The sequence below is a fragment of the Camelus bactrianus genome, chromosome 6 (genome assembly GCF_048773025.1).
Source record: "Camelus bactrianus isolate YW-2024 breed Bactrian camel chromosome 6, ASM4877302v1, whole genome shotgun sequence".
In the NCBI taxonomy this organism is placed as follows: domain Eukaryota; kingdom Metazoa; phylum Chordata; class Mammalia; order Artiodactyla; family Camelidae; genus Camelus; species Camelus bactrianus.
This window is the reverse complement of record NC_133544.1, coordinates 72,830,865-72,853,911: the sequence shown is the minus strand read 5'-3', so window position 1 is coordinate 72,853,911 and position 23,047 is coordinate 72,830,865. Positions and strand designations below refer to the sequence as shown.

At 39.4% G+C, this 23,047-nt stretch overlaps 1 protein-coding gene and 1 pseudogene across 1 annotated transcript in view; one reads left to right on the top strand and one right to left on the bottom strand.

Moving 5' to 3' along the window:
• Nucleotides 1-22,674, bottom strand: part of RTF1 (RTF1 homolog, Paf1/RNA polymerase II complex component) — a 42,744-nt gene extending 20,070 nt beyond the window's left edge. Inside the window, exons 1-4 of the mRNA XM_074365920.1 lie at nt 22,462-22,674; nt 11,001-11,111; nt 2,608-2,755; nt 609-813 (exon numbers count right to left, since the gene is read on the bottom strand). Of these exons, the coding sequence (XP_074222021.1) occupies nt 609-813; nt 2,608-2,755; nt 11,001-11,111; nt 22,462-22,659 (662 nt within the window). The 5' untranslated portion in view covers nt 22,660-22,674. The remainder of the gene's footprint in view (nt 1-608; nt 814-2,607; nt 2,756-11,000; nt 11,112-22,461) is intronic.
• Nucleotides 13,971-15,295, top strand: LOC105077051 (thyroid transcription factor 1-associated protein 26 pseudogene; annotated as a pseudogene).
• Nucleotides 22,675-23,047: the final 373 nt, after the last annotated feature.

Genomic DNA, 23,047 nt, shown 5'->3' with positions numbered 1-23,047 from the left:
CTCCACAGTTCAGAAATACAAATTTTACAAGTCATTCTTAACCATCTGGCAACTCCAGCACAGTTCCTTAAATCTTGTTTGTTCCAATACAGGTAACCTTGGAAGCATTCACACTCAAAACAAATGTCTATTACTTGCTGCTGACTGAAAGCCAAACATTCTTGTCTAGGCTGACTCACCAGACTTACTATGGTCTCTAGAAGGGACAAACAGGCTCCCAGATGAAATGGAACTAACTGAAAACGAAGAAAATGCTTCTATGTTTCTTTCACAATGTTAGGTAGGTAGGGAATGATTCTACTTTTGAGGACTGTCTTATTTCCTGAGACAAAAGCCAAGTTTATTTTCACCTTGAAGTTCTGTTAGGAGATAAGGAAAAATTTTTGCCATTTAAATATGGCAAAAGTAATTCAAAATACTGAAGGACCTTTGTATATCAAAAAGCAATTTAACATTTGAATTAAAAAAAATACAAATAAGCAAGCTAGAAGGATAGTCAAGAGTCCTAACTCATAAAGATTGAGGAGAAATTCCAAGTCTTGACGCCTCCAAATGTAAATTTTGGTACATGGCTTTATTATTTTATCATTAATGAACTAGCAGTTTACCTTTTTTTCAACACCTCCCTCTTCTCTATGCGGTTGAACAGTTCTTGCTCCCTCTCCTTTTCTGTCATCTGTTCCAGACGGGCCCTGTCTTCCTCATCTCCCATGAGGTCTTCTCCATAGCCATCATGGAACTCCTCATCTTCTGAGGAAGAGTCTGAGTCTGAGCTGGAGGAGGAGCTGTTGCTGTCAGAATCTGACACTTCACCTGCAACAGAAGCCCAAACACAAAATTAGGCGATGCTGCAGAAGACAGGGCCACAGGTGACCCCACAGTGAATAATCATTACCCCTTGGCTCTCCTAGGTGAAATGGAACATGGCCATCGTACCTCCCCCTTGGGAAAGTCTTTGGCCTGCCTTTGGCAAATGCAAACACAGGTTAGGGAAACTTAAGCTAGATTAAGAAACCAGCATAATCTTTAAAATTTGACTTCTGTATTTAAAAAAAACTACAGACGTACAGAAAAAAGCTGCAAGAATAGTTTGACTCCCATATCTTTTACTTGGGTTCACCCATTGTTAACATCACCAATTTACTTTCTGTCTACATATACAAAATAATGCATACACTTTTAAAAATAAATATTTATTTTGCTGAATTAAGCTGCAGAGATCATGACCTTTCACCCCTAACTTCTTCCTGTAAAAAGGCCAGTCTCTTACATAACCAAGTAAACAATGATCAAACTCGGGAAATTTAACATTTAAGAAATACCATTATCTGACATACAGTCTGTATTCAAATTTCACCAACTGTTCTAAGACAGTTCTTTACAGCCACTTTTCCACCAGTTAGAATCACCAATCTAGAATCACCCACTACAACTGGTTGCCGTGTCTGTCTAGTATCCTTAATCTGTAACAGGCTGTGTCTTTCATGTCATTGAATTTTTGAAGGGTATAAGCCTGAAGATTATCTAACAGAATTTTGTGATTTTGTGAGTAATGATGAAAATGTCATCCATCTGAACAGTAGCCACCACACGTGGCTACTGAATAACTGAAAGGTGGCTAATGAAACTGAGAAACTCAACTTTCAAGTTTTATTTAACTTTTAATTAACTCAAATTTAAACAGCCACAGTTACCAAATGTCCCCCAATTTGGGTAGGTTAGTTTCATCAAGAAACTATTTAGGTTATGAATTTTTGGCAAGAATACTCCATAGTGATAATATTTTTTCAAAGTATCACATCAGGAAGCAACTGACATCTATTTGTTCTCTTACTAGTGGTATTAATTTGGATGACTTGGTTAAGGAGGTGTCCCCAGATGTCTCCTTTGTAGAGGCACCCTTTTCTTCTTCATAGTAAGTATAGGGAGATGCTCTGTGACTGTGTAAACATCTTGTTTTCCAATAAACCTCAACCCAGTGACTTTAATACTTGTTGGTAACTCTTGAGTAAATCAATTACTCTAATGGCTGAAAAATGGTGATTTTCTAACTATCATTTCTTCCACATTTATTAATTGGCATTAAAAAAACCCACTGTTTTAATGAGTCATTAAAGTGATTAGTGAATTCCTAATGAAACTGGATCTTGGTAGGACAAAGGGTGATGGAAAAAGGCAGTATATATTATGACTGGCTATTAAGTTAAACTAGCAATTTTGTGCTTGACTCAATTTGAGCTAACATTCACAGGCATGTGCTCAAAACCAGGTTAGGCCAATTCTGTACAAGCCAGTTTGTAAATAAACATTATTTCTTTTCTCAAGTCACCTACGAAAAACCAAGAAAAAGAGTAGAGAAGGCACTCACGGTAAAGTGAGTGGAGACTCCTCATGTATTTCCTGGGCTTCACCAATGCTTTGGAAATGCATGTATTTTTTTTGCTTCAGACTCTCAACAGATCTATGACTGCTGAAAAGATTACAGACCCCGGCAAAAAAGGCAGAGGCCATGCTGTAGTGTGGGCACCTTTTCTCTCCATTCACTTCTGACTCTGCAGTTTCAACCTATTAAAGAGTTCACTCCCAGGCCTGGACCCCTTGACTCACCTTCCTCAGGGGCTGAGCTCTCGGCTGAACTGTCTTTGTCCGAACTGCCTGAGGAAGCAGTCTTGTTGGCCTGTTTCTTCATAGTTCCTTTCTTCTCTATTTTTCTGGCTTTTCCTTTCTTCTTATTTTTATTGCTCCCAAAAGTCCACTACAAAGAGAAAAGAAAAAGGAAAACTGAAACAGGGACTTCACTGGGAAAAGCTGGAAGATTCAAGAGTTAGGAGTTTCTGATTCATCAAAATGGTTACAAGAGTCTCTGTTGCTTTGGGTCCAAAACAAACACACTGTATAAAGGAAGATATGGAACTGTGAAACTTCGGTTAAAATTTCATAACTTCTGGTTTGTAATCTCTTAAAGATAGTGGATAACTGATACAATAAACATAAAATTTAGTTAATATACTTTTTATTAATAGGGTAACAAATATGCCACCTTAATGGCAAGTCAACTGAGTTCACTAAAGCTCAGTTGGTATATAAAACAGCTTCTAATGCTTCCTGTGGCAGAGAGGGCAGTCATTGCTAGAGGTTAGTATGTGTGGGTTTCAGTAGACAGAGCATGGTTTAGTTCTGGAGTGGGTCCCAGGAAGGCAGGGAATAAAGCTTATTAGCAAGAGAAAACTGCAGAAAACACAGAGATAAAAGGATGAAGTCCACTCTTTGGCATGGGTGGTAGCACTGGTACCAACTCCAAGGAAGCAGAAAGTAAAGCAGATCACATATATTTATATACACACATACATACACATACACACACACACACACACATATAATATGCATCTTTTAAAAATCTGCATGTATTACACTAGAATATAATGTTTAAACTGAATCATAAATAGGAGATCCCAAGTAAGCTCCAAATCTCATCGTTCAAGGAAGGTAATTTTTAGATCAGTTTGAAAGAATCCAAAGAGGCCAAAGTGTTCAGTTTCATAGTTAGCTGAGCTAAAATACATCAACTTCCTATGCTGACAATACAGATATTACTAGCAGCAATAATGTACAAAACATCTTTTGCACTGGCTTTGGTTACAAGAACTAGCACAACTATGCACATAGTAATAATAATCAACATTTATTGGTTGGTTATGAAAATGGGCATGATCCACCTCTTTTAAACAGGGTGCCTTTCGGACTGCTTTATATAGAAGTCCCTTCTCTGTACAAAGAAGTCCTTTTGTACTTCTCCCCAATGGGAATACAAAAAGGCTGAGCTACCAGGGTCACATGTGTGTTAGAGTCTCTAGGTCTGTTTTTCCTTATAGATTTGGGTTTCTCATGTGCAACAGAGTCAAATTCTGAACCCTCCGGGGTGAGGGTAGTCGGGGAATGTTTATGAGAGCAAAAAAAGGCCTAAATGTGAAGCCACACAGGTGGATCCAATTCGAGAGGCACTAGAAAGCTATTTGGCTTCCTTATCCTTCCATCCTCCCTCTGCTTCAATTTGCCATCGCCTGAGCTTAGCAACTGTCATATATAGCCTAGGATGTTTATCCCTTGGGGGAGAGTTAGGAAAGATAAGAGTAAAAATAGAAAAAATAAAATGTTTCCATTTAACAAGGACTTCCCTGGCTGAACCTGATTGTGAGAAGGGACCTTTTTCTTTTTCCTTCCAACAATTTTCAAAAGAAATGAGATGACAAAGCTGCCTCCCCTCCCAGGAGGCTACTCAATAGGGCCTGTCGTGCCAGCGGCAAACAACTAAAATCACTATATGTGACAGGGTTTTAGGGGAATTTTAATAAGGTAGATAACATTAAACAATAGAATTTCTTATGAATATATATCTTTCAGTACTAAGAAGCTGGTTAAGCTACTTGTATAGTTACTTTCTTTAAAAATCTAATTTAACTAATTAATTAATCTAATTTTCAGAACAATAAATTTTAAGAACATTATATGAAGCTTCGAAAAAAGAGAGAAGTATTTTTAAAGTTAAAAAATACCTGTATACCTACCACCCAAAGATAAACAATCACTTAAAATCTGGGGACCAGTCTCATTATTATTTCTATTTAATACAGAGAAAGAGACTCAACTGGGTTCTAATAATCTTCCAAAAGATTTTTTCCCTGGAGAATAGATCACATTTGTAATATTTTACATTTACTCTTGTAAACCAGAGGTTTCTGAGTATTTTTTGGCCTAAGCAAATATTTAAAATATTTGCCAAATACCTCTTCTCAAGATAACAGAACCTAATAAACCATAAATGAGATGATCAAGGCTTGTGGCAAGCACAATCGACATAGAAATACCTTAATCTAGCCATTGGTCCAGTGATTGCTCACCTATTCCTGCAAAAGCCTTATTCTGTTGACTCTAAAAGACAGAAAGCAAACAAATTCTTTCATATCCAGAGTGTGGTAGTAAATGGAGTCTAAAGGGTAAAGACAGGGTTAAAGGGATGCTCTTAAGCTTTCCCCATCCAGCAGAGAGTAGAGGAAATGACCTTGCTTTTCTTAATTTGTTTTGGGAACTATGACTCTACTGAAAGGCAAGCTCTGTTGTGACCTTAAAAGTGCCCTAAAATGCACCACCACACAGAAGGCAAGAATGAGAAAATGAGTGCTGACTGATCTGCATCTGTGTACAGAGGCCAGAGCATCTCTCAAGGAGACCTGCTCAAAAACAATCCAGGAAAGGGAAAGGATCTACTTGTCAGTCAGGACTCTAATACACACTGACATCCTGCTTTCCCAAGCATTCACATGCATACAGGCACACATACAACACCTGGGAAGTATTACATGTATTTAAGTGAAGAAAATCTAAAACAGTGACTAGAAGGAAGATGTTTCCTTAACTACTAAAAGAGATTAGCAGTTTGACTCTCACTGCTATAACAGGTACTCTAATGGACAGCAATTATCTCATGATATAAGAAGGGTTAGGAAGTACTATACAACCCTGTGCCAGCCTGAGTGTGTATAAGGGTGTTACAAGCAGGTCTTTTATGATGGGAAGCAGCTAAACTTCCTGGCACTCAGCTGAAAGACAGGAAGGAACATAGGGTGGGGAGTGGCTGCTTTGGACTGGGTGGCATTGAGATGCTGAGTATTTTGGCCTGGAGGCAGAAAAGCAAAGAAACTTCGACATTTCAAAGTGTTTATCTCTAATGGGCAAGGGAGATCATATTCTAGGTCTCAGGACTCAGAGGAGAAACTGTTGCAGCTCAGTTACTCTTGAAATGAATTTACAGTGAAATTAAATACGTAGAGGTAAGTAGGGTTCAAGAAGAACAGCTGGGTTAGTGATAAACTACGGGATTAGGGGTTAAAAGAACTGGAATGAAGCCCAAACCCTCAACCTGAGACTGCTTCCTTATCTGTAAAGTAGGAATAATAATACTGTCTTAACCATCTATCAGGGTAGTGTGAAACTCAAAGGAGACAGAATAAAAGACATTTAGAGCACATCAAAACACATGAAGTTCTATATAAATGCAGGGTACTATTTTATGTTGGGAAAAAGAAACCAGAATTTCTGTGAGCCTGTTTTCTTATCTGAAATAAGGGAGTCCAAATGACCTCAATTACCCCTTGGAGTTTTAAAGCTGTAGAATTCTATAGGAATAGAGTGTTATATTAAATCAAAGCAATTGTCTAATGAGCTCTGCAGTCACCATTCTACATCTTGACAGTGGCCAACAAAGAGGTGTGTGGAGAGGGCATGGCTCCTGATTTAGGTGTTCCCCTCACTGTCAAGGTAGAAAAGGGTCAGCAGAGCTGAAGAGTAAACATAAATGTCAGCCTAAAGAACATGGAAGAATAGCTGAGCTTTCTTTTCCCATAAAAGAAATTACTGTGTAATTAATCAGACAAAGTACAAAGGACACTACTGTATTTTATAATCAGGTAATCATATATATTTAACTGCAAGCAGTCCTACACTCCATCACAAAAACTTATAGTCTGGTCATGGAGATGAAAACAAAAGTGAAACAGAAACAATACCAAAAAGTGTAAAATATAATCAGTACTCCATTCCACCGTTTGGTAGGAAGTGTCAGAGTTTGTTGTACAAAAGTTTAAGCAACTGGTCCATGAAAATCACTTTATTTTTCCAAATTCTTGTGATGGGATTTTATGAGATTTCATTTATCTAGATAAATGAGGTGCTACTGTATGGTAATCACATAGCTGAGAATCAAGATTTGTTTAAAAAAAGACCCAATCCAAATAGCTATTATTAAGTTCAAGTAGAACAGGAGAGTACTCCAACCTAAACTCTATGGGGACCCCGGTTTCCTGACCCCAGAACAGATCAGATGCAGGAAGCTGGAAGTAGAGCTGATTACAAAGAGATGAGAACAAGGGCCACTGCTTACGTTTGGTAACGGGGGAGAAAGAAAAGGTGTAAAAATAAGTACCAGACAGCTCAGTACTTTGGAAGTCATTATTTCACAGTATAAGAACTGTCATTCATAATCATGACTAAATCAGAAAAAAAAACCCTATATTTAATAATATCAAAAATATTTTTCAAATATAGTGGTTTTACATTTCAAACTTTCAAGAGTTTAGGTTTAGTATTGGGATAATTCACCTATGTGGAACATCTTGTTCCAGAGGTATTGTGTGTATGAAAACCTTACTAAATGAATGTACACACAGGAGAATATTAGCTTAGCAGTGAAGGCCTTTATTGGAAGCATGTGCTATAATTATGTATAGTCTGTATGGTAAAGCAGTAACAAAGTGCTCTCGGGTATCTAGGCCGACGTCCTGGAAAAGTTATTACTAAGTGAATTTTAAGTAAAAGTTGTATCTTTTTCAAAATGTCCTATTAATAAAAATATTGGAGCCAGCAAGCAATAACGGAGTGGGAATGAACAGGAGCACAAACAGATCAAAGTGGGAGAGCCTGAAAGATCAGGTAGGGTGAGAGAAAGTGGAAAAAAATGGAATAGGAGAAAAGTCAGAAGAGACCAGAGTCTTGAAGAGGCAAGTGGGGGCATAAAGTGCAACCAGGAAGGCTGACAAAAGTTCGGGGGAAGAAAAAAACAGGCGTGACAAGTGCTGAGCTACAGGGCTGGGCCAAATGCTTTTATTTCTCAAATATGTTAAAAACAAGACTGTACATGAAGCTTTTTAAATAATCATTGTTGGTTAGGCAGAGGGTATTAGAACATCATTCAAACATAATTCACTGTTTCCTTACTTTGTCTAATGTAGTTATATTTAATTTGGAGCAACAACAAAAAAAAGGGTTTTCTTGGTATCTGACATGATTTTTACTGGTAACAAGTGACAAGCTAGGCTTTCTTCCTATCTAGCTGTAGCTATGTGTTTCCATGAGATCCATCACGTTTCTAAAAAGGACTCTGAACTACTTGATTTAGGACTGTTTCTCCTAACAAATGAACTTTTTTGTTTTGGCCTTTTTTTTTTTTTTCCTAAACTTCCTCTTATGAGTGAGCACTGCTAGCTCCCCTCCTCCTAACCTTGTTGTTTTTCTTCCCTGCCATTCCTGTCTGCACCCTTGATGGTGCTTCTCTTATCAAATGCTTTCAGGGACAGTAAGTGACAGCACCAAAATGCCACACCTCAGCATTATGACCTACCATTGAGGTGTGCTTTCCAATTTTCCAGGCTTGGTCAGTGTAAACCTTAGAGAAAGTTCTACTTCTTATTCTTCCATGTGCTCAATTATTAAGAATAATTCACTCACCAAAAATAATACACAAGTATATTCTCTTTCATTAAACTTACGTTTTCTCCCCAAGGTACTATAAACATCTACTATTCCTTCCCTAACTGAACCTTATACTTAAGTCCAATGCACTCACTTTTTTCTGGATAGGAAATTTTCTAACTTCTCTGTATCCACCTCTCTGCCATCAGTTAGGTAGGATAGTATCTTCTTGCCCTAAAGTCAGTACATGTCTCTCCTTATAACAAACCACCCATTAACCTTCTAACTCAGTTTTTCTTGACTAGTTTTCTATTTAAGTAAATCTGAGAGGAACAACATACTTCTTTCTACCTGTATTCATTGTCACTAATGACAATAATAATGAAAGAGGTGGGAGGGGAGAAGGGTTGAAAGGTGTATTTGAGAAAACTCGAGTTGCTTATGGTACAAGCAGGCTCCATCTGACTGAGAACTGCTACTTTAACAACCAAATTTCTAAAAGGCTACTTTGTAGGCAATAAGGGTATTAAAGCCATAGTAGAAACTAGAAAAAATAGCAAATACTTCAGTATATGAGTTTTACCTACAAAGATGTATGAATATTCATTATGAACGAGAATAAAAAGCAAGAGCCTCTGTCTCAAACGTTATGTTCTAAAGACTGCTCAGAAGTCCCCTACCCACACTAAAATACCTCTACAGCGCCATAAATGTGAGTTCACAGTGATACCACTGAGTTCTTCAGTGGGTGGTAGGATTTTTCTTTTTAAAGATTTTCTTTCTTTTCTTTTTTTTTTTTTAATGTTTTGATTCATTTATTTTAAAAGATTTTCTTAATTGTCCAAATTAATGAAATATTACTCTAACTCTAGGGTGCTCTGTGTTTAAGTAGTCTGGGCCAAAAAGCAATAATGCAGAACAAAAAGCAGGCCCCTTTCAGAATGGCCATGATATAAAGGCTGCTATTCCCAATGAGGGGTGGGGAGGAGACTGGAGTAGAGCTGCAGGAAGCCAGTGGGCCTGGGGGCTGGGAGCCGGAGGCAGCAGGAAGAGCTAAGAACCCGTGGGGAGAAAGTTACTCAAAGTCTCATTCCCTACAAGGCAGGTGCAGCTTGCCTGTCAGCTTTTTTCAGTAAGTGCCTAAGTAGCTGGTAGCATTCTAACGTGAGGACTTTTAGACTTGGCTAAGTAGCTGTGAATGACAAAGGGAATCTTCAGTTGTATTTTTATGGACGCTGGATCTAACCACGCACAAGTTTTGGGCTCCTCTAATGCTGTGGAATTGATACATACTCTGACCTCCTAGTAGAAACAGTTAAACAAGATGAAAAGAATCCCTACAGTAGCTGCATAATTAGGAGTGATCTAACGATAGGAATATGGAGAACAAAATGCTTTAAAAGATAGTAATTGATTGTATTTTAAGGAACGGCAAAGACCATAAACATGTGACAGCGTATTCCAAACACAACAGAGATTCAAACTTAACAGAATGTTGAGGGGTAGGAGGAAACACCCATAGCCACTGACTTCTAAACATGAAAAATGAAAGTAGTTGATGTAGAAATAGTGGGAAAGGGAACTATTTCAGGATTTTCCTGTATTGTCCATGCACTTTTTAAAAATGGAAAAACAAATTATTTTAGAGCCTACTGCTTCTCTAACAGATTGGGTTACTTTATCAATTTTAGAGGAATTATAGTTCCTCCATTAAAAAATAAATGAAACAAAAGAATAAAACTCACACATTCACTACCTCTTGCTGTCAAAGCAATATTAGGTCTATTAAATTATTTAAAATTAAGATAACATCACTACAGAATGCAATCATTCCTAATCTACATATGCTGGTAAACACTGTTCTAGCTATTAATTCAACTTCATTATAATAAAAAAATTTTTTTTCACTTTAGTGGAACTTTAAAACAAAATACTGTTAAGTACACTGTTAAAAATATTTTCCTAGACTGAAGAGTAAGAGATTAAACAGAAGGGTGATATCCAGCCTCTCTCTAGGAAATTACTAAGGAAAAAAGTGTTTCAAATCAAATGAGGAACATGTATAAGTGATTCAAAGACCTTTCCCCTAACCTCTCTCTTCCATGGGTCTTTCGGGGCCTTGTTTGGTGGTGGGCAGAGGTTTGGGAAAGTCATCTTGGTTTAAAAAACGAACAGCTGAATTTTTCTCCTTAAAAAGTTAATGCCCCCACTCTGAGGGATGCTGATTCAATCTACCCAAAGAAAGCTTCTTGTCTTGCTAAAGTATTTCCCACTAAAACATAGAATTTCTTTTCTAACATAAAAGTTGGATTAAAAAGGTGATAAAATGTAAAAGAGATGATGACTAGGGGTGAGGGTATAGCTCAGTGTAGTGTGTGCTTAACACGCACAAGGTCCTGGGTTCAGTCCCCAGTACCCCCGTTAAAAAAAATAAGAAAAAATAAAATGAATTTTTTTTAAGTTAAAAAAAAAGAGGGAGATGATGATAACTAACAAGTTGTGCCCCTCTGCAATAAGGCTGAGAGTAAAAGACTACAAAATGGCTATGAATGCCCTACAGAGGCACCCACTAAGTAACTAGCAGGACAATGAATGTCAGAATTCAAGAGCTTTCCATACACAATTTTCTTTCCCTAAGAAATTCTCATAGACCTTAGGTGGGAAGGTCTCAGTTGAAGGAAAAGAGGCTGAAAGGAGTGACCAACTCAGGTCCCTCAATACCCACCAGTCCCAGGGGTCTAGCCCTCCACACCCACCTCATCATCACTGTTGGACGTCTCGGAGTCCGAGGAGGCTGCAGGCTGGCTCACAGGCGGCTCCTTCTCTTCAGAGTCACTTCTTTTCCGCTTTGCCAGGGACAAGAGCTCCTAAGAGGGCAAAAGTAGCAACATGAGTTTTGTTCATGAGAAAACATATCCAAGAATAAAAAAATGCCCATCCTCCCTAGATCTCCTCTACCTCCTTGTGCTTTCAGTCGAAGGACATCATCATGGGAACTCTGATCAGACTGACTGCCAGTACTTGTAAGTGCTAAAGAAATGTTTTCAAAATCTGTCCTCGCCCTCTTGATGGGAAATGTCTGTCTGAAATGGAAAAGTGACTAGAAAACTGCACTGGAGGCTACCCCAAAATTGACACCATTTCCTCTATAAGCTGCAGAAATACTGATTCTCAGGAATTGATAAGATAAGAACCATGTCTACAAAGGTAATCTGCTGGCTGCTCTTATGGATATAGCTAAACTCTGAGCATCTGCTTATTACAATTTATGGTAAAACTGGCATTTGTGAGGCTGTTCGGAATAAGTTGGGAAACTACAGGTTTCTGAGGTCATTTTTTATTTTGAATGCCTAAGCTGGGGGAAAAAAAGTGTATTTTTGGTGTTTAATCCAGGGTCAAGCAGCAAGTATGCTGGCCACTACATCAGAATCCTAATTTGAAAACCCAAATATTCCCATTCACCACCTCTGCCTTGCTCTGGTGATTTAAGAGTTTAGAGGGGAAGAGATATGCCATTTAGTAAGTCATGGTTACAACCAGGATTTGCTCTCTCACATGGTTCCCCTCTCTTGTTATTTCTCCTCAGGTCAGTCTAATCACTCAAAAACACAACAAAAGGGTATTTGCTTTGGTTCTTGCTCTCTGCTAATATCAATACCAGTCCAAAATTATATTATACTTACTACATGCCAGGGACTTTTCTAAGTATCTAAGATTTAATCTTCACAACAACCTTAAAGTAAGTATTGTTATTATCCCCATTTAAAGATAAAGACCAAAGGAGCAGGAGAGGTTAAGTAACTTATCCAAAGTAACACAGCTAGTACATGATAAAGCCAGGATTCAAATCAGGGCAAACAGAATCCTAGCTCCTATTTCAGTCATTTTCACATTTTCCCCTTGTGCAAAAAAAAAAAAAAAAAAAAAACCCAGAAAAATATAACTAATAAAAACTAATAGTAGTATTCCTTGATGATGATGGTGCTATACAATTATAGGTTAAGTGCCAAGACAGATTTTTTTTAAACACAGACTGCTATAAAATATGTTTTCTTCTTCCAGTCTTTCTATTTTAGGAATACACCCTCCTTGGCCAGAATGAGAAAATGACCTTCTCAGATTAACATCTGACACGATCTCTTCTTCATAAGCAGTCATGAAACGTTCCTCTTCTCATTTCATTAGAGAGAGCTAGCATACTAACTTCCTGAAAAGGTTTCAGATCATAAGAACACTCTACTTTTACATACCAAAACATTAACTCCCATTGACCAAATGCAAATTACACCAGTATTTGTATGTTAGTCTTTTAAAAACTTGTGGTGTAATTCACATACAGTGTATTTCATCCTTTCCTATGGACAGTTCTGAGTTTGGCAAATACATATAGGTGAATCACTCTCACAATCAAGATATAGGACAGTTCTATCAGCCCCCCAATTATTGCTGTAATTTGTATTTGCTCAGTAGGAGTTACTGTTTTGTATGAAAAGCAGAGCATTTTTATATCTTCAGCATTTTCAGGAAGTTAGAGTTCTACATATACCTCCCTTTATCCCCTGGCGACCACAGACCTATTTTCTGTCCCTACAGATCTGCCTATCATAAAATACCATATAAATGGAATCATACAGTAGGCAGTCTTTTGAGTCTGGTTTCTTTACATAGCATAATGCATTTGAGATTCATCCATGTTGCTGGGATAGGTATCAGCAATTTGTTTCTTTCTATTGTTAAGTAGTATTCCATTGTGTGGATACACCACACTTTTGTTTATCCATCTACTGCTGAAAAACATTTGGGTTGTTTCCACTTGGGGATGATTATATGTTCATGCACAGGTTTTTGTGTAAATGTAGGTTTTTATTTCACTTGGGTAAATACCTAGGAGTAGGATTGCTGGGTTTTACGGTAATTTGTATATGGCCTTAACTATTATCTTTTTTCCCACATCATCTTAATGCAAATTTGTAAAATTTAGAAAGACTTCTAGTAAGTAACGTCTTTCCTGACTCTTTGAGGTTCACAAATAAACTAGAATTGTTTTAATACCAACTCTTTATAACAGGGATTTGGATATGCTAGCAATCAAATCCTTCCCTGAAACACTGACAATTACAAGCAATAAGATATCCATTAAAAGTTACTGTAACTAAAGTGTTTAAGATGTTTGTACTGTCTTTCTGTTAAAGAGTTCTACTCTGTATTAAAAACCTAACAAATGGTTTTCCATCAATGAACAATTGCATCTGATAGGCAGAGCCCTTCTTCTTCTACAACATTAAATATCATATTAACAGTAGTGTGGAGATAGCAAAGAGCTTCTTAATAGTGTGAAAGACACTTTCCACAAACTGAGAATTGTACAGGAAGTTACTGGAGGAACTCACAGCAAGGCTACGCTTCATATTTTAGTCTTTTATATTCTACTGAGGGCCCATAAATACAGCTGAACAGACTGACGTGCAACAGAAAAGTCTTGCCAACACTGCACACATGAAGAGATCATCAGATGTGCTACCTGTAGGGGTTGATTTATCCAACACCAATACTCAAAAAAGCCAATCTAAAATGGATTCATGCACAGGGGGTAGGTCCATCTGTAGCTCTCTCCTGCCAGCCCGCTTCATGGTGCCACACTGGTTGAGATGATGTTTCTGTGTGTCCAGTGGTTTTCTCTCATCATCGTCCCTTATTTCATTTCATCTAGTGAAAACCTTCCCTACTTATCTTGGCATTTCTTTAGGATGGAATGGCAGTGTGGGGTGCCAGCATGGTACATCAAATTTAAGCTGAACTAAAGATCTGCTGAGAGTAATGCCAATGCCCAATATACTATAGGTATGACTGTGTAGGATGACACATCTGGCTTCGAAAGCAGTTTCATTAACACTGCTTGAAAGCCATATTTAACACTAGACAGCCAACACTGAGACCCTAAAATAAAGCAAGTCTAATTGCACTAATGCAATGTTTACTAGAGTATTATTCTGGTTAAAATTAGAATTCTAAGCTATCCATACATGAAGATTCATAAACCTTAGGATTTAACTCCCCAACTCCATCATTCACAGTTCACTTTTTGTGATGTCATGCCAGGATCAACCTGTAATTAAGTAACTTAGCATCCCCTTACTCACTTAAAAGAAATTAAACATCGTCGGTGGTTTTTCTGTCCATGGCGCCGGTAAGGCCGGCTGCAAGGTGGCAGACAGAGAGTTTTGGGACGCATGGTGAAGGAGTTTCACTGGTTGGATTCAGAAATAAGGATGTGACACAGAGGACATGGCAACCTAACCATGCGCAGGCCTTTGTGGGGAGCATTCGTGAAGGACAAGGCTTTGCATTTCGAAGAAAACTAAAGATCTAGCAAAGTTACAAGAAATTGCTATGGAGAGAAAAAAGGCTCAAACCTCACAGGAATCCCAGTTCATAGATCAATACCCTGATCATCTGAAACATCTCTATTTAGCTGAAGAGGAAAGACTCAGGAAGCAAGTTAGAAAAGTCAACCAGCCTTTGTTAGAACAAGTTGACTAGCCTCTGTCAGAACAAGTTGCTCAGCCTTTGTGGGAAGAGCAATGTACCATTGACCAAGCTTTGTCTGAAAAACATTGTAGCATCGAGCAGTCTCAGCCAGAAGAACAGTGTAGCATAAGAGTGAACTCCATTACTATCCCAAAGAAGAATAAAAAGAAAACATCAAATCAAAAAGCACAGGAAGAATATGAGTGGATACAAGCTAAGTGTGCTGCTAAGAAACAAGAATTTGAGAGGAGAAAACAAGAGAGAAGAAGCTCAAAGGCTCTACAAAAAGAAGAAAACGGAAGTGTTCAAAATACTGTGTAAAAAGACTAAACAGGGCCAACCAAACTTGAATCTACGTATGGAGCATCTTCTAAAAAATATACAAGAGAAAGATTAAATCAGACATGTTGTCTGATTAAACAAGAGTTAAAATATCCTCCGGCTCTTGAGTTCTTTTGTGTATGTACTGTCCCTCTGAACAGTTAACTAAATTTGTCAACAGAGACTGGATTGCTAAGCTATACTAAATATAAAATGTCCGAATATTTTTTTTCTGTAAAAGAACATTTTCTATATATGCTCTATATGATATGATTTGTTTTTTATTTATTTGCTTCATGAAGAAGTGACAGAACCTGCTGTTTGAGTGATAGGTTCAATGTAATACTTTTGTACCATAGGACATTCAGATGAAATAAAGTGTTTTGAAAATAAAAAATAAATCAAATTTAAAAAAAAATAAAGGAAATTGAACATTATCTCTTAAATTAAACCTCCCATGATCACACAAAAGTGGGATACATATTCTGTACCCCAGAAAAGGAGAATAAAAGCTCATATGAACCTCAGAGGTTTTTATAGCTAATTAGCATGCTGAGCTCTTTTTCACTTATTCATTCCACAAACGCAACTAAAGTAAATGAGTACTACCAGCTAAGGTGACCAAACATTTTGGTTTGCTCAAGGATGTCTTAATTTTAGCACTGAAAGCCCTGAATTCCTGGAAATTCGGTTCCAGGCAAACCACAACAGAAGGTTCCCCTTGCTACCAGCACCTAAAATGTACCAAGCTTTGGGTAGATAGTCATGAAGAAAAGAGACACAGTCCTTGACCTCGTGGAATTTAAAATCAAGTAAGGGAGACAGACAATAAACACATAAAGAAACAATTATACCCAGTGATAAGTGCTAAGAAGGAAGCAGATCAAGTGAATGGGGAACCTATCTGTGATAGAGTGATCAGGGGAGGCTTCTCTGAGGCAGTGGCATTTAGGCTGAGACTAGAAAGTTGGGGGGAGGAGACAGGGGTGCAGTCTTCTGGACAGAGGTCTCCAGATAGGACAGATAAGGCCCTGAAATTGGCAACAGCCTGGCTTGGTCAAAGAACTGAAAGGAAATCAGTGTGACCAGAGCCTTGCAGGCAAGGAGGCGGGGAGGAGGGGTTAGAGGTGGGGTGAGGTAGGTTAGAGGTAAGAAGAAACTACATCATTCCCAGGTTTATAAAGCAAGATCAGGGGAATGGATTTTACTTGAAGGCAGTGGGGAACCAACAAATGGCTTCAAGCAGGGGAAGAACCATCCCCTGAAGGTTTTTAAAAGAGCACTCTGACTGTCAGAGAAACAGCAGGAGGGCCAGGGAGGAAGTGCAGAAAGGAGTCAGAAGGAATCCACGGTAGTGTCATCAGAATGGATGGTGACCTAGACAAGGTAAACAGCCACAGGGACAGAGAGAACTGGGAGGACTTCAGAGATGCTGAGGAAAGAGTAGTAATTCACAGAGGTTATAAACCTGAGACATTAATTCCTATTCTTTCTTTCTATCAAACTTGTTGGCAGAGGAACATAATTCCAACACGGGACGTTGGTTACTTTTCAGAGTAAGGAACAGAGTCAGAGTCATTGTATGTGTGTATGTTTGTGGGACAGGGAGGTATTTCTGTTCTGCTGGAACTGTTTCAACAAGCATGCACTATTTTTATAATTAAAAAACAAAAGAAAACAAAACAAAAGAAAACATACACACAAAAACCCTTCTGAAGTTGTAATTCCAAAGTGGCACTATAACATTCCCTTACATTTCACATGAGTGACACTAAATGTGGCAACTTCCCACTCCAATTTCCAGCAAAGTAATCATTATAAATAAAATACTGAGTTATACAAATGCCCACAATGTTACAGAATTGACGAAATAAAGTCAGTTTTCAACCCATTAAAAAAAGCATATAAAATTAAAAAAAAAATTCTACTAGTGTTACTTGTTTCTACTTAGTTTCCTCTTCTAATACACATTCTAATGCACATTTCCATGCCTTATGGAAGAGGTATTAGTCTTACAGTATAGAGACTAGAGCCAGAACTCCCAAATTGACAGTGTCTTTTTATCTCTAAGTAATCCTACTATAACCAGAAAAGTTAGAATCTCACTTTCCAAGCAGCATTTGCTTGTTCAACAAAGATTTATTAATTATCTGCTCTGTGTCAGGCAGGCATTATTTTCAATTATCTACTTAATGTCTCCACTTGGATATCTCACAGATGACTTTAATCTCTATGTGTCTAAGACTGAATACATGCTCTTCACCTTTAAACCTGATCTTCCTCCAGGGTTCGACATCTCATGCCAGAACCTCTTCCTCACCCCCAACACCCAGTCATCAAGTTCTCTCAGTTTCATAGCCTAAATGAATCCACTTTCTGTTGTCTCTATAACTACACCAGTTCAAGTCAGGCATTCATTCAACAAATATTGACAAGGTGCTTGCTACAGGCCAGGCACTGTTCTAGTGCAGGGATACGACACTGAACAAATAACCTTGCCCTCGTGAAGCTTCCATTCCGGTGGAACTTAGGCGCTCGACAATCTTTCACCTGGACTCCTCTATTTGCCACCTAACTGGTATCCTTTTTCCAGATTACTGACCACATAGCAGCCTGGGAACTTTCCAAAAGACAAATCAGAATACCTTGTCAAGCTTAAAATCCTTCAATGGTTTCTCATTACCTTCAGAATAAAGCCCACAGTCCTTAACATTGCCAACCTGGACCTGCCAATGGTTTAAAATTTCTTTTTAACCTCAGCCCAGAGTAAGATAAATTATTCCTCATGATCCAGTATATACATACATGTATATATATGAAACACAAGTTACATGAAACAATACTTATCTTTACTAGGTCTGACATATGATGTTTTCTATTTGATTCAATATCCTTTTTTTTTTTTTAATGCTGGTTGTGTTCCACTAAACTGGCTTTTCCATCCTCAAAGGGTCCACACAGACTACTTGCGTAACTTCATTTGTACCACTCTCTCCCCAACCAATGATGTTCCAGTCACTCTGCTTCTTTCAGTTTCATGGGGATGCTAGGTCCTTCCTGCCTCAGCACTTTTTTTGTACATGTTGGTCCCTCAACCATAAACACTCAAACGTCCCTGTACTCTTCAGTTTCCTAATCTCCCTTTTCCTAACCCATCTTCCAGGTCTCAGTTTAAATGTCACTCGCATCAGGCAAGCATAGGGTCCCTGGTCAAATTCTCACAGCATCCTTGCTCTTCTTTCACAGCCTGTAATGTAAGTGTAAGGAAATGACTCTCGGAGCAATGCCTACACCTGCCCCTCCCTATCCCTTCTCACCCTCTCCCTCTTCTCTTTCCTCTCTCTCCTCTCTTCTAAGCTCCTTGAAGGTGGAAACTGCTTCCATTTTGTTCACCCAACAGCCCTAGTACCTAGTACTGCCTAACATTTGTTGAAAGATTAAAAAAAAAAAAAACCACCAACAACACCTCTGCCCTTGGGATACTTACGTCTAGTAAGGGAGCAAATAAGTACACCAAGAAAATCAGTATCCAAAGATGGGCTTTGAATTTTTCCTAAAAGCCTCGCCCTTAAAGCTCCCATGGGACTCAATGTTCCCTGCACTATTTCTAAACAAAGTGAAATTAGCAGATGAGTTACATCAGGCTAGGTGCAACATTATGACACAAATTTAAAACTTCACAAGTTAACACTGACACTTCTCACAAGTTCATCCTAGACTTCAAACTCTGCTCTGACTAATGCAAAAAGACTACATTAATGAGAAGCACAATTTTTAAATTTCCCAACTTTTATGGGAAAGGTTTATGGAAGGATACTTTATAATAATGATATTTTTAAATATATAATGTCTAAAAATAATTCCTAGAAAATACTTGGGGATCTTTCAAAAAATGTTTATTTATGGCTACTACAAGTAAAATGAGCAGAGAAAAAGAGGACATGACAACATAATCACCATTTTAAATAAGAATGGAAATTTTGAAATAAAGCACCCCAGGTGCATGTAGATTTCTTTTTTTCTTAAAACAGGGTAAAGTTTCTATAAATATTGAACTGTATTGATCTGAATAGATGACTAATTCCTTTATTATCTTGGACATTTTTCATTTTATAGGACCTACTGCATAGATACTACTCTATAAAAAGTAACACATAATCTCCATGGAGGTACATGATAGGGTAAAAAAAAACTTAGGTTTGCCTCAAATTCTGTCCCCCCCCCCTCACCCATGAAGCACCAAAAGCAAGTATCTTCATGATTTGCAATTCTAAAATGCTGAAGAAAGGGTGTGGCCAACATAAAAAAAAGGTCATTATCAAGTCACATGTTAAAATAAATCCTTCCAGTTCTCAAAGGTCTGAGTTTTAAAAATCTTTGAAAGTTAAAACAAAATTTAAATGACTCTAATTCAGTTTCTACATACCCCTTTCCACCAAGAAGAAAGTAAAGAAAGAAACAGGCCTCAAAAAAGGCATCCCAACAATTCAAACAGCTTCAGAGATTTAAAAGAACCAGCAGCTTTGCCACCTTAAACATCTCTTTTAAGTTCCTTCAGTTATATGTGCACACATTATGGCTGAGACAGGAAGCTATTTCTCTCCCAAACTACTCTCTCAGTGTCTTACTAAAAAGATTAACTTGCATACAGGCAGTGGTCTCAATCTTTAACACAAATAAGTAAGTACCTGGGCTATACCTGGTAAAAATGCAGAGGCAGGGGTACCCTGAGAGTCTGATTCATTAAGTCCTATCTGGGAAACTCACAGATAAAGGATCTCCTTACTAAACTGTGCTCCACTCTCACAGTAGACACTCAGTGATTTGTCATGGTTTGTTCTTCTCCACAAGAACCATACACTAGACAGCAAATACAATGTATATTCCCAATGAAGGCACCGAACTAGATGGAGTAGCCCAAGGTATCATCTTGGTGAGGAAAGGCCCAGAATGCATTAAATTCTGTTCTGACAATTCCTAAAGACCCGCAAACCTGGGTGATTTTGAGTTTCTGCTAAACATCTCTGGGAAAACTGGAGAGCAGAGATCCTTCTTTTTGATTCCTCTGAGAGCCTGGCACAGTGCTGAACAGATAGACAGAAGGCAATGGTGCCTCTGTTAGGAAATGCAGAAAAAGAAAATTTTGATCTGGTTTCTGTCTGATAAAAGAATGACAACGAATGGTTAAAGAGGAGAAAGCTGAAATTGCTGTGAAAAATGCATTGGGTATTACTTACAAATTTCATGCTAATTTCTTCCTACAAATAGATAGAGTTGGGTTTAAAGTTATAATCCCTTCCAGTTTTCACTTTGGAAAAGATTTTTGTGGAACAGGTAAAGTCACTCTACTACAAAAGGAAGCTGTCAATTCATTTCATTTGTCAGAATTCTGTGGAAAATCACCAAGGACAGAATAATTTATACTTTAGTTCATTCATCAGAACAGATATCTTGAAAGTGCTTCACCAAGGAAGCTCCCCAAATAATCTTTTAAACTGATGTATCAATTTCCTCTAAACTATTCAATGTACTTTATAAACATGAATTCTACCAACACAGAAAATGGCTATGAAACATCACTCATTTTGCAATATGAAAATCAGATTAAGTTGGTATAGTGGAAAGAATATAGGCCTTGTGGTACAGATTTGGGTTCAAATTCCACTAGCAAGTAGTGTGAATCTAGGTTAAGTTACATCTTCAACCTCTATTTTCGTAATATCTAAAATGGGGAAAATGATACCAACTGCACCATAATTTAAAAAGCTGACAATGTAAATAAAGCACTTAATTGAGGTGACTAGTTCACCCCAGGCCCAGTGAAAATGGTAGCTGATGTTATTATCAGAAATATCTACATTTCTAGATTAGAAAATAGTTTTAAAAAATTCTAATCCTCTTAAGTGCCAGTCTAAAGTTATTAACCAAACTTTTACACACAAGAATATATTTTTTAACTATCATTAAATTTTTGGAGCCTTTCAGTGAGAACGTTTTCTACTTACCTTTCAATTCCTATCCCATAACAAGGTTTCTAGCCCTTTGATAGTTCTCCACAGGCCCCACTACTTCCCCACCTCCCACCTCCATACCATCATTTTCAAAACAGCTCTTTTCAACACATCTCTAGCCCCTTTCTTAAAGTCCTCTCCTTCCATGCTCTAATATTTGAGTCCTGACACCTCTGCCCTAATACAAAGACTCCCAAGAAGCCATTTACAGAAAAGCTTAAGTTTGCAAGAGCTTGTATCAACATTAATTCTTATAACTTGATCCTTACAATAACCCAATCAGATACGTAAGGCTGATGTCTGATCTAGACTTTACAGTTATGGTCAAAGATACATAGCTTAAAAACAGTGTAGAACTCAAAATTTCAGATTTTAAGTTCAGTACTCTCTCTACTCAACTTATAAAACTACTACTTCTTGCATACTCTTTATTTACATCATTTGTTCACAAAACATTGGGGAAAATCCTCTTTGTATCTTCTAGTATCATTAGAGCACCGCTACAAAGGACAGCCAGCCTTCCTCCCTACAGTATTTTCCACAGTATATAAACAGTTCAAGCAACCCCAAGACAGTGAGACCAAAAGTTACTTTCAAAGGTTCCTGCACATCTTTCAAGTAGAAAGAATTCTGGGATGCTGCATGAAAAGGGCCAAGAGGCCTCGCCACAGTCCCTCCATGCTGCCCTAGATATTTCTCCACTTCTGCCCTCTTTCCTCCTCCCAAGAGCTTTCTTGGGTCTGACATCTGAACAGGGACCCTTCTTCACCACAAACGACCCTAGCTGACAAATAGATCTGTGCCCACTTCTAAGTCTTCCTCATCAGGCACGGCAGAGGTTCCCCGGAACATTTACGAGTGTCCCTCCTCTCAGCTCACACCCTTGTCTGAAAAACTTCATCCTCCAGAGCCTGCACCTTATCGGCCTCCCTCCTCGCAAAAGCCTCAGGCTCACCCTTGCACCTCCTCCAAAATCTTCCAGCCTCCCCGGTTGGAGGGCGATACTTCCTATCTCTCCCTGCCCGGATCGCCTGGCTGCAGCCTGCCGCCCCGATCTGGCCCTGGCAAATCAAGGACCCCTCCGGTCCCCCGAGCTCGAGGCCCACCAGCCTGGTCCCTGCCCCGCCTCCCCGCCCAAGGCGCCAAGTCCGTCGGGCTCCCTCTCCAGGCCCCGGCCAGACTCCGAGGGCCCCAGGCACTGCGAGGAGGACATGAAGGAGGCAGCAGCGGCGTTGAGGGCAAGGGGTGGGCTGGGCGCTAGGGCCAGGAGGCCCGGGGCCCGACCGGCTCCCGACTCCCGCGGCCGGGACTCAGCCCTCCCGCTCCACTGGCCCGCGCCTCCGCGGCCTGTCCTTACCTGATCCAGGTTCTCGTCGCTGCCGCTGTCCTCCGTGTCTGAGTCGATCACAACGCGGCCTTTCCGCTTCTTTACCATGGTGGTCCCCCGGCTATCACGCCGGACGCCGCCCGGACTCCCCTCTTGCCCGCCTGCCAGTGGGACCGCCACTGCCTCCGCCGCCGCCGCCGCTCGACCCACACAAAGGCGACCGCGCATGCGCGCTCCGCTCCGCCCATGGCCCCGCCCCCCGCTCGGCGCACGCCGTTCGCAGGCGCCCAGGGCCCCGCCCTGCCCCGCCCCTGACGCAGCGTCGGAGGCGGGGCCCCGCACTGGGCTAGGGTGGGTTCCGGGCTGTGAACCACGGTCCCATACCCCGCGCGGGCCTCTGAAAGTGTAGGGTGTGTCTCTGAGGCTGGGCCGAGGCTTCAAGTGCTGCCTACCTGTAGTGGACTGGAGCCGCAAGCATCTGGGTCCTCTCTAAGGAGCCTTTCAACTGTCCGACACTGATGAAGTGTCAAGGGCAACGTCAGGGCCGCGCGCCTGGAAGACACAAATCGGCTGGACCACGCTGAGGGCACCTGTTGTGGGATGAAGCCTGCCTACT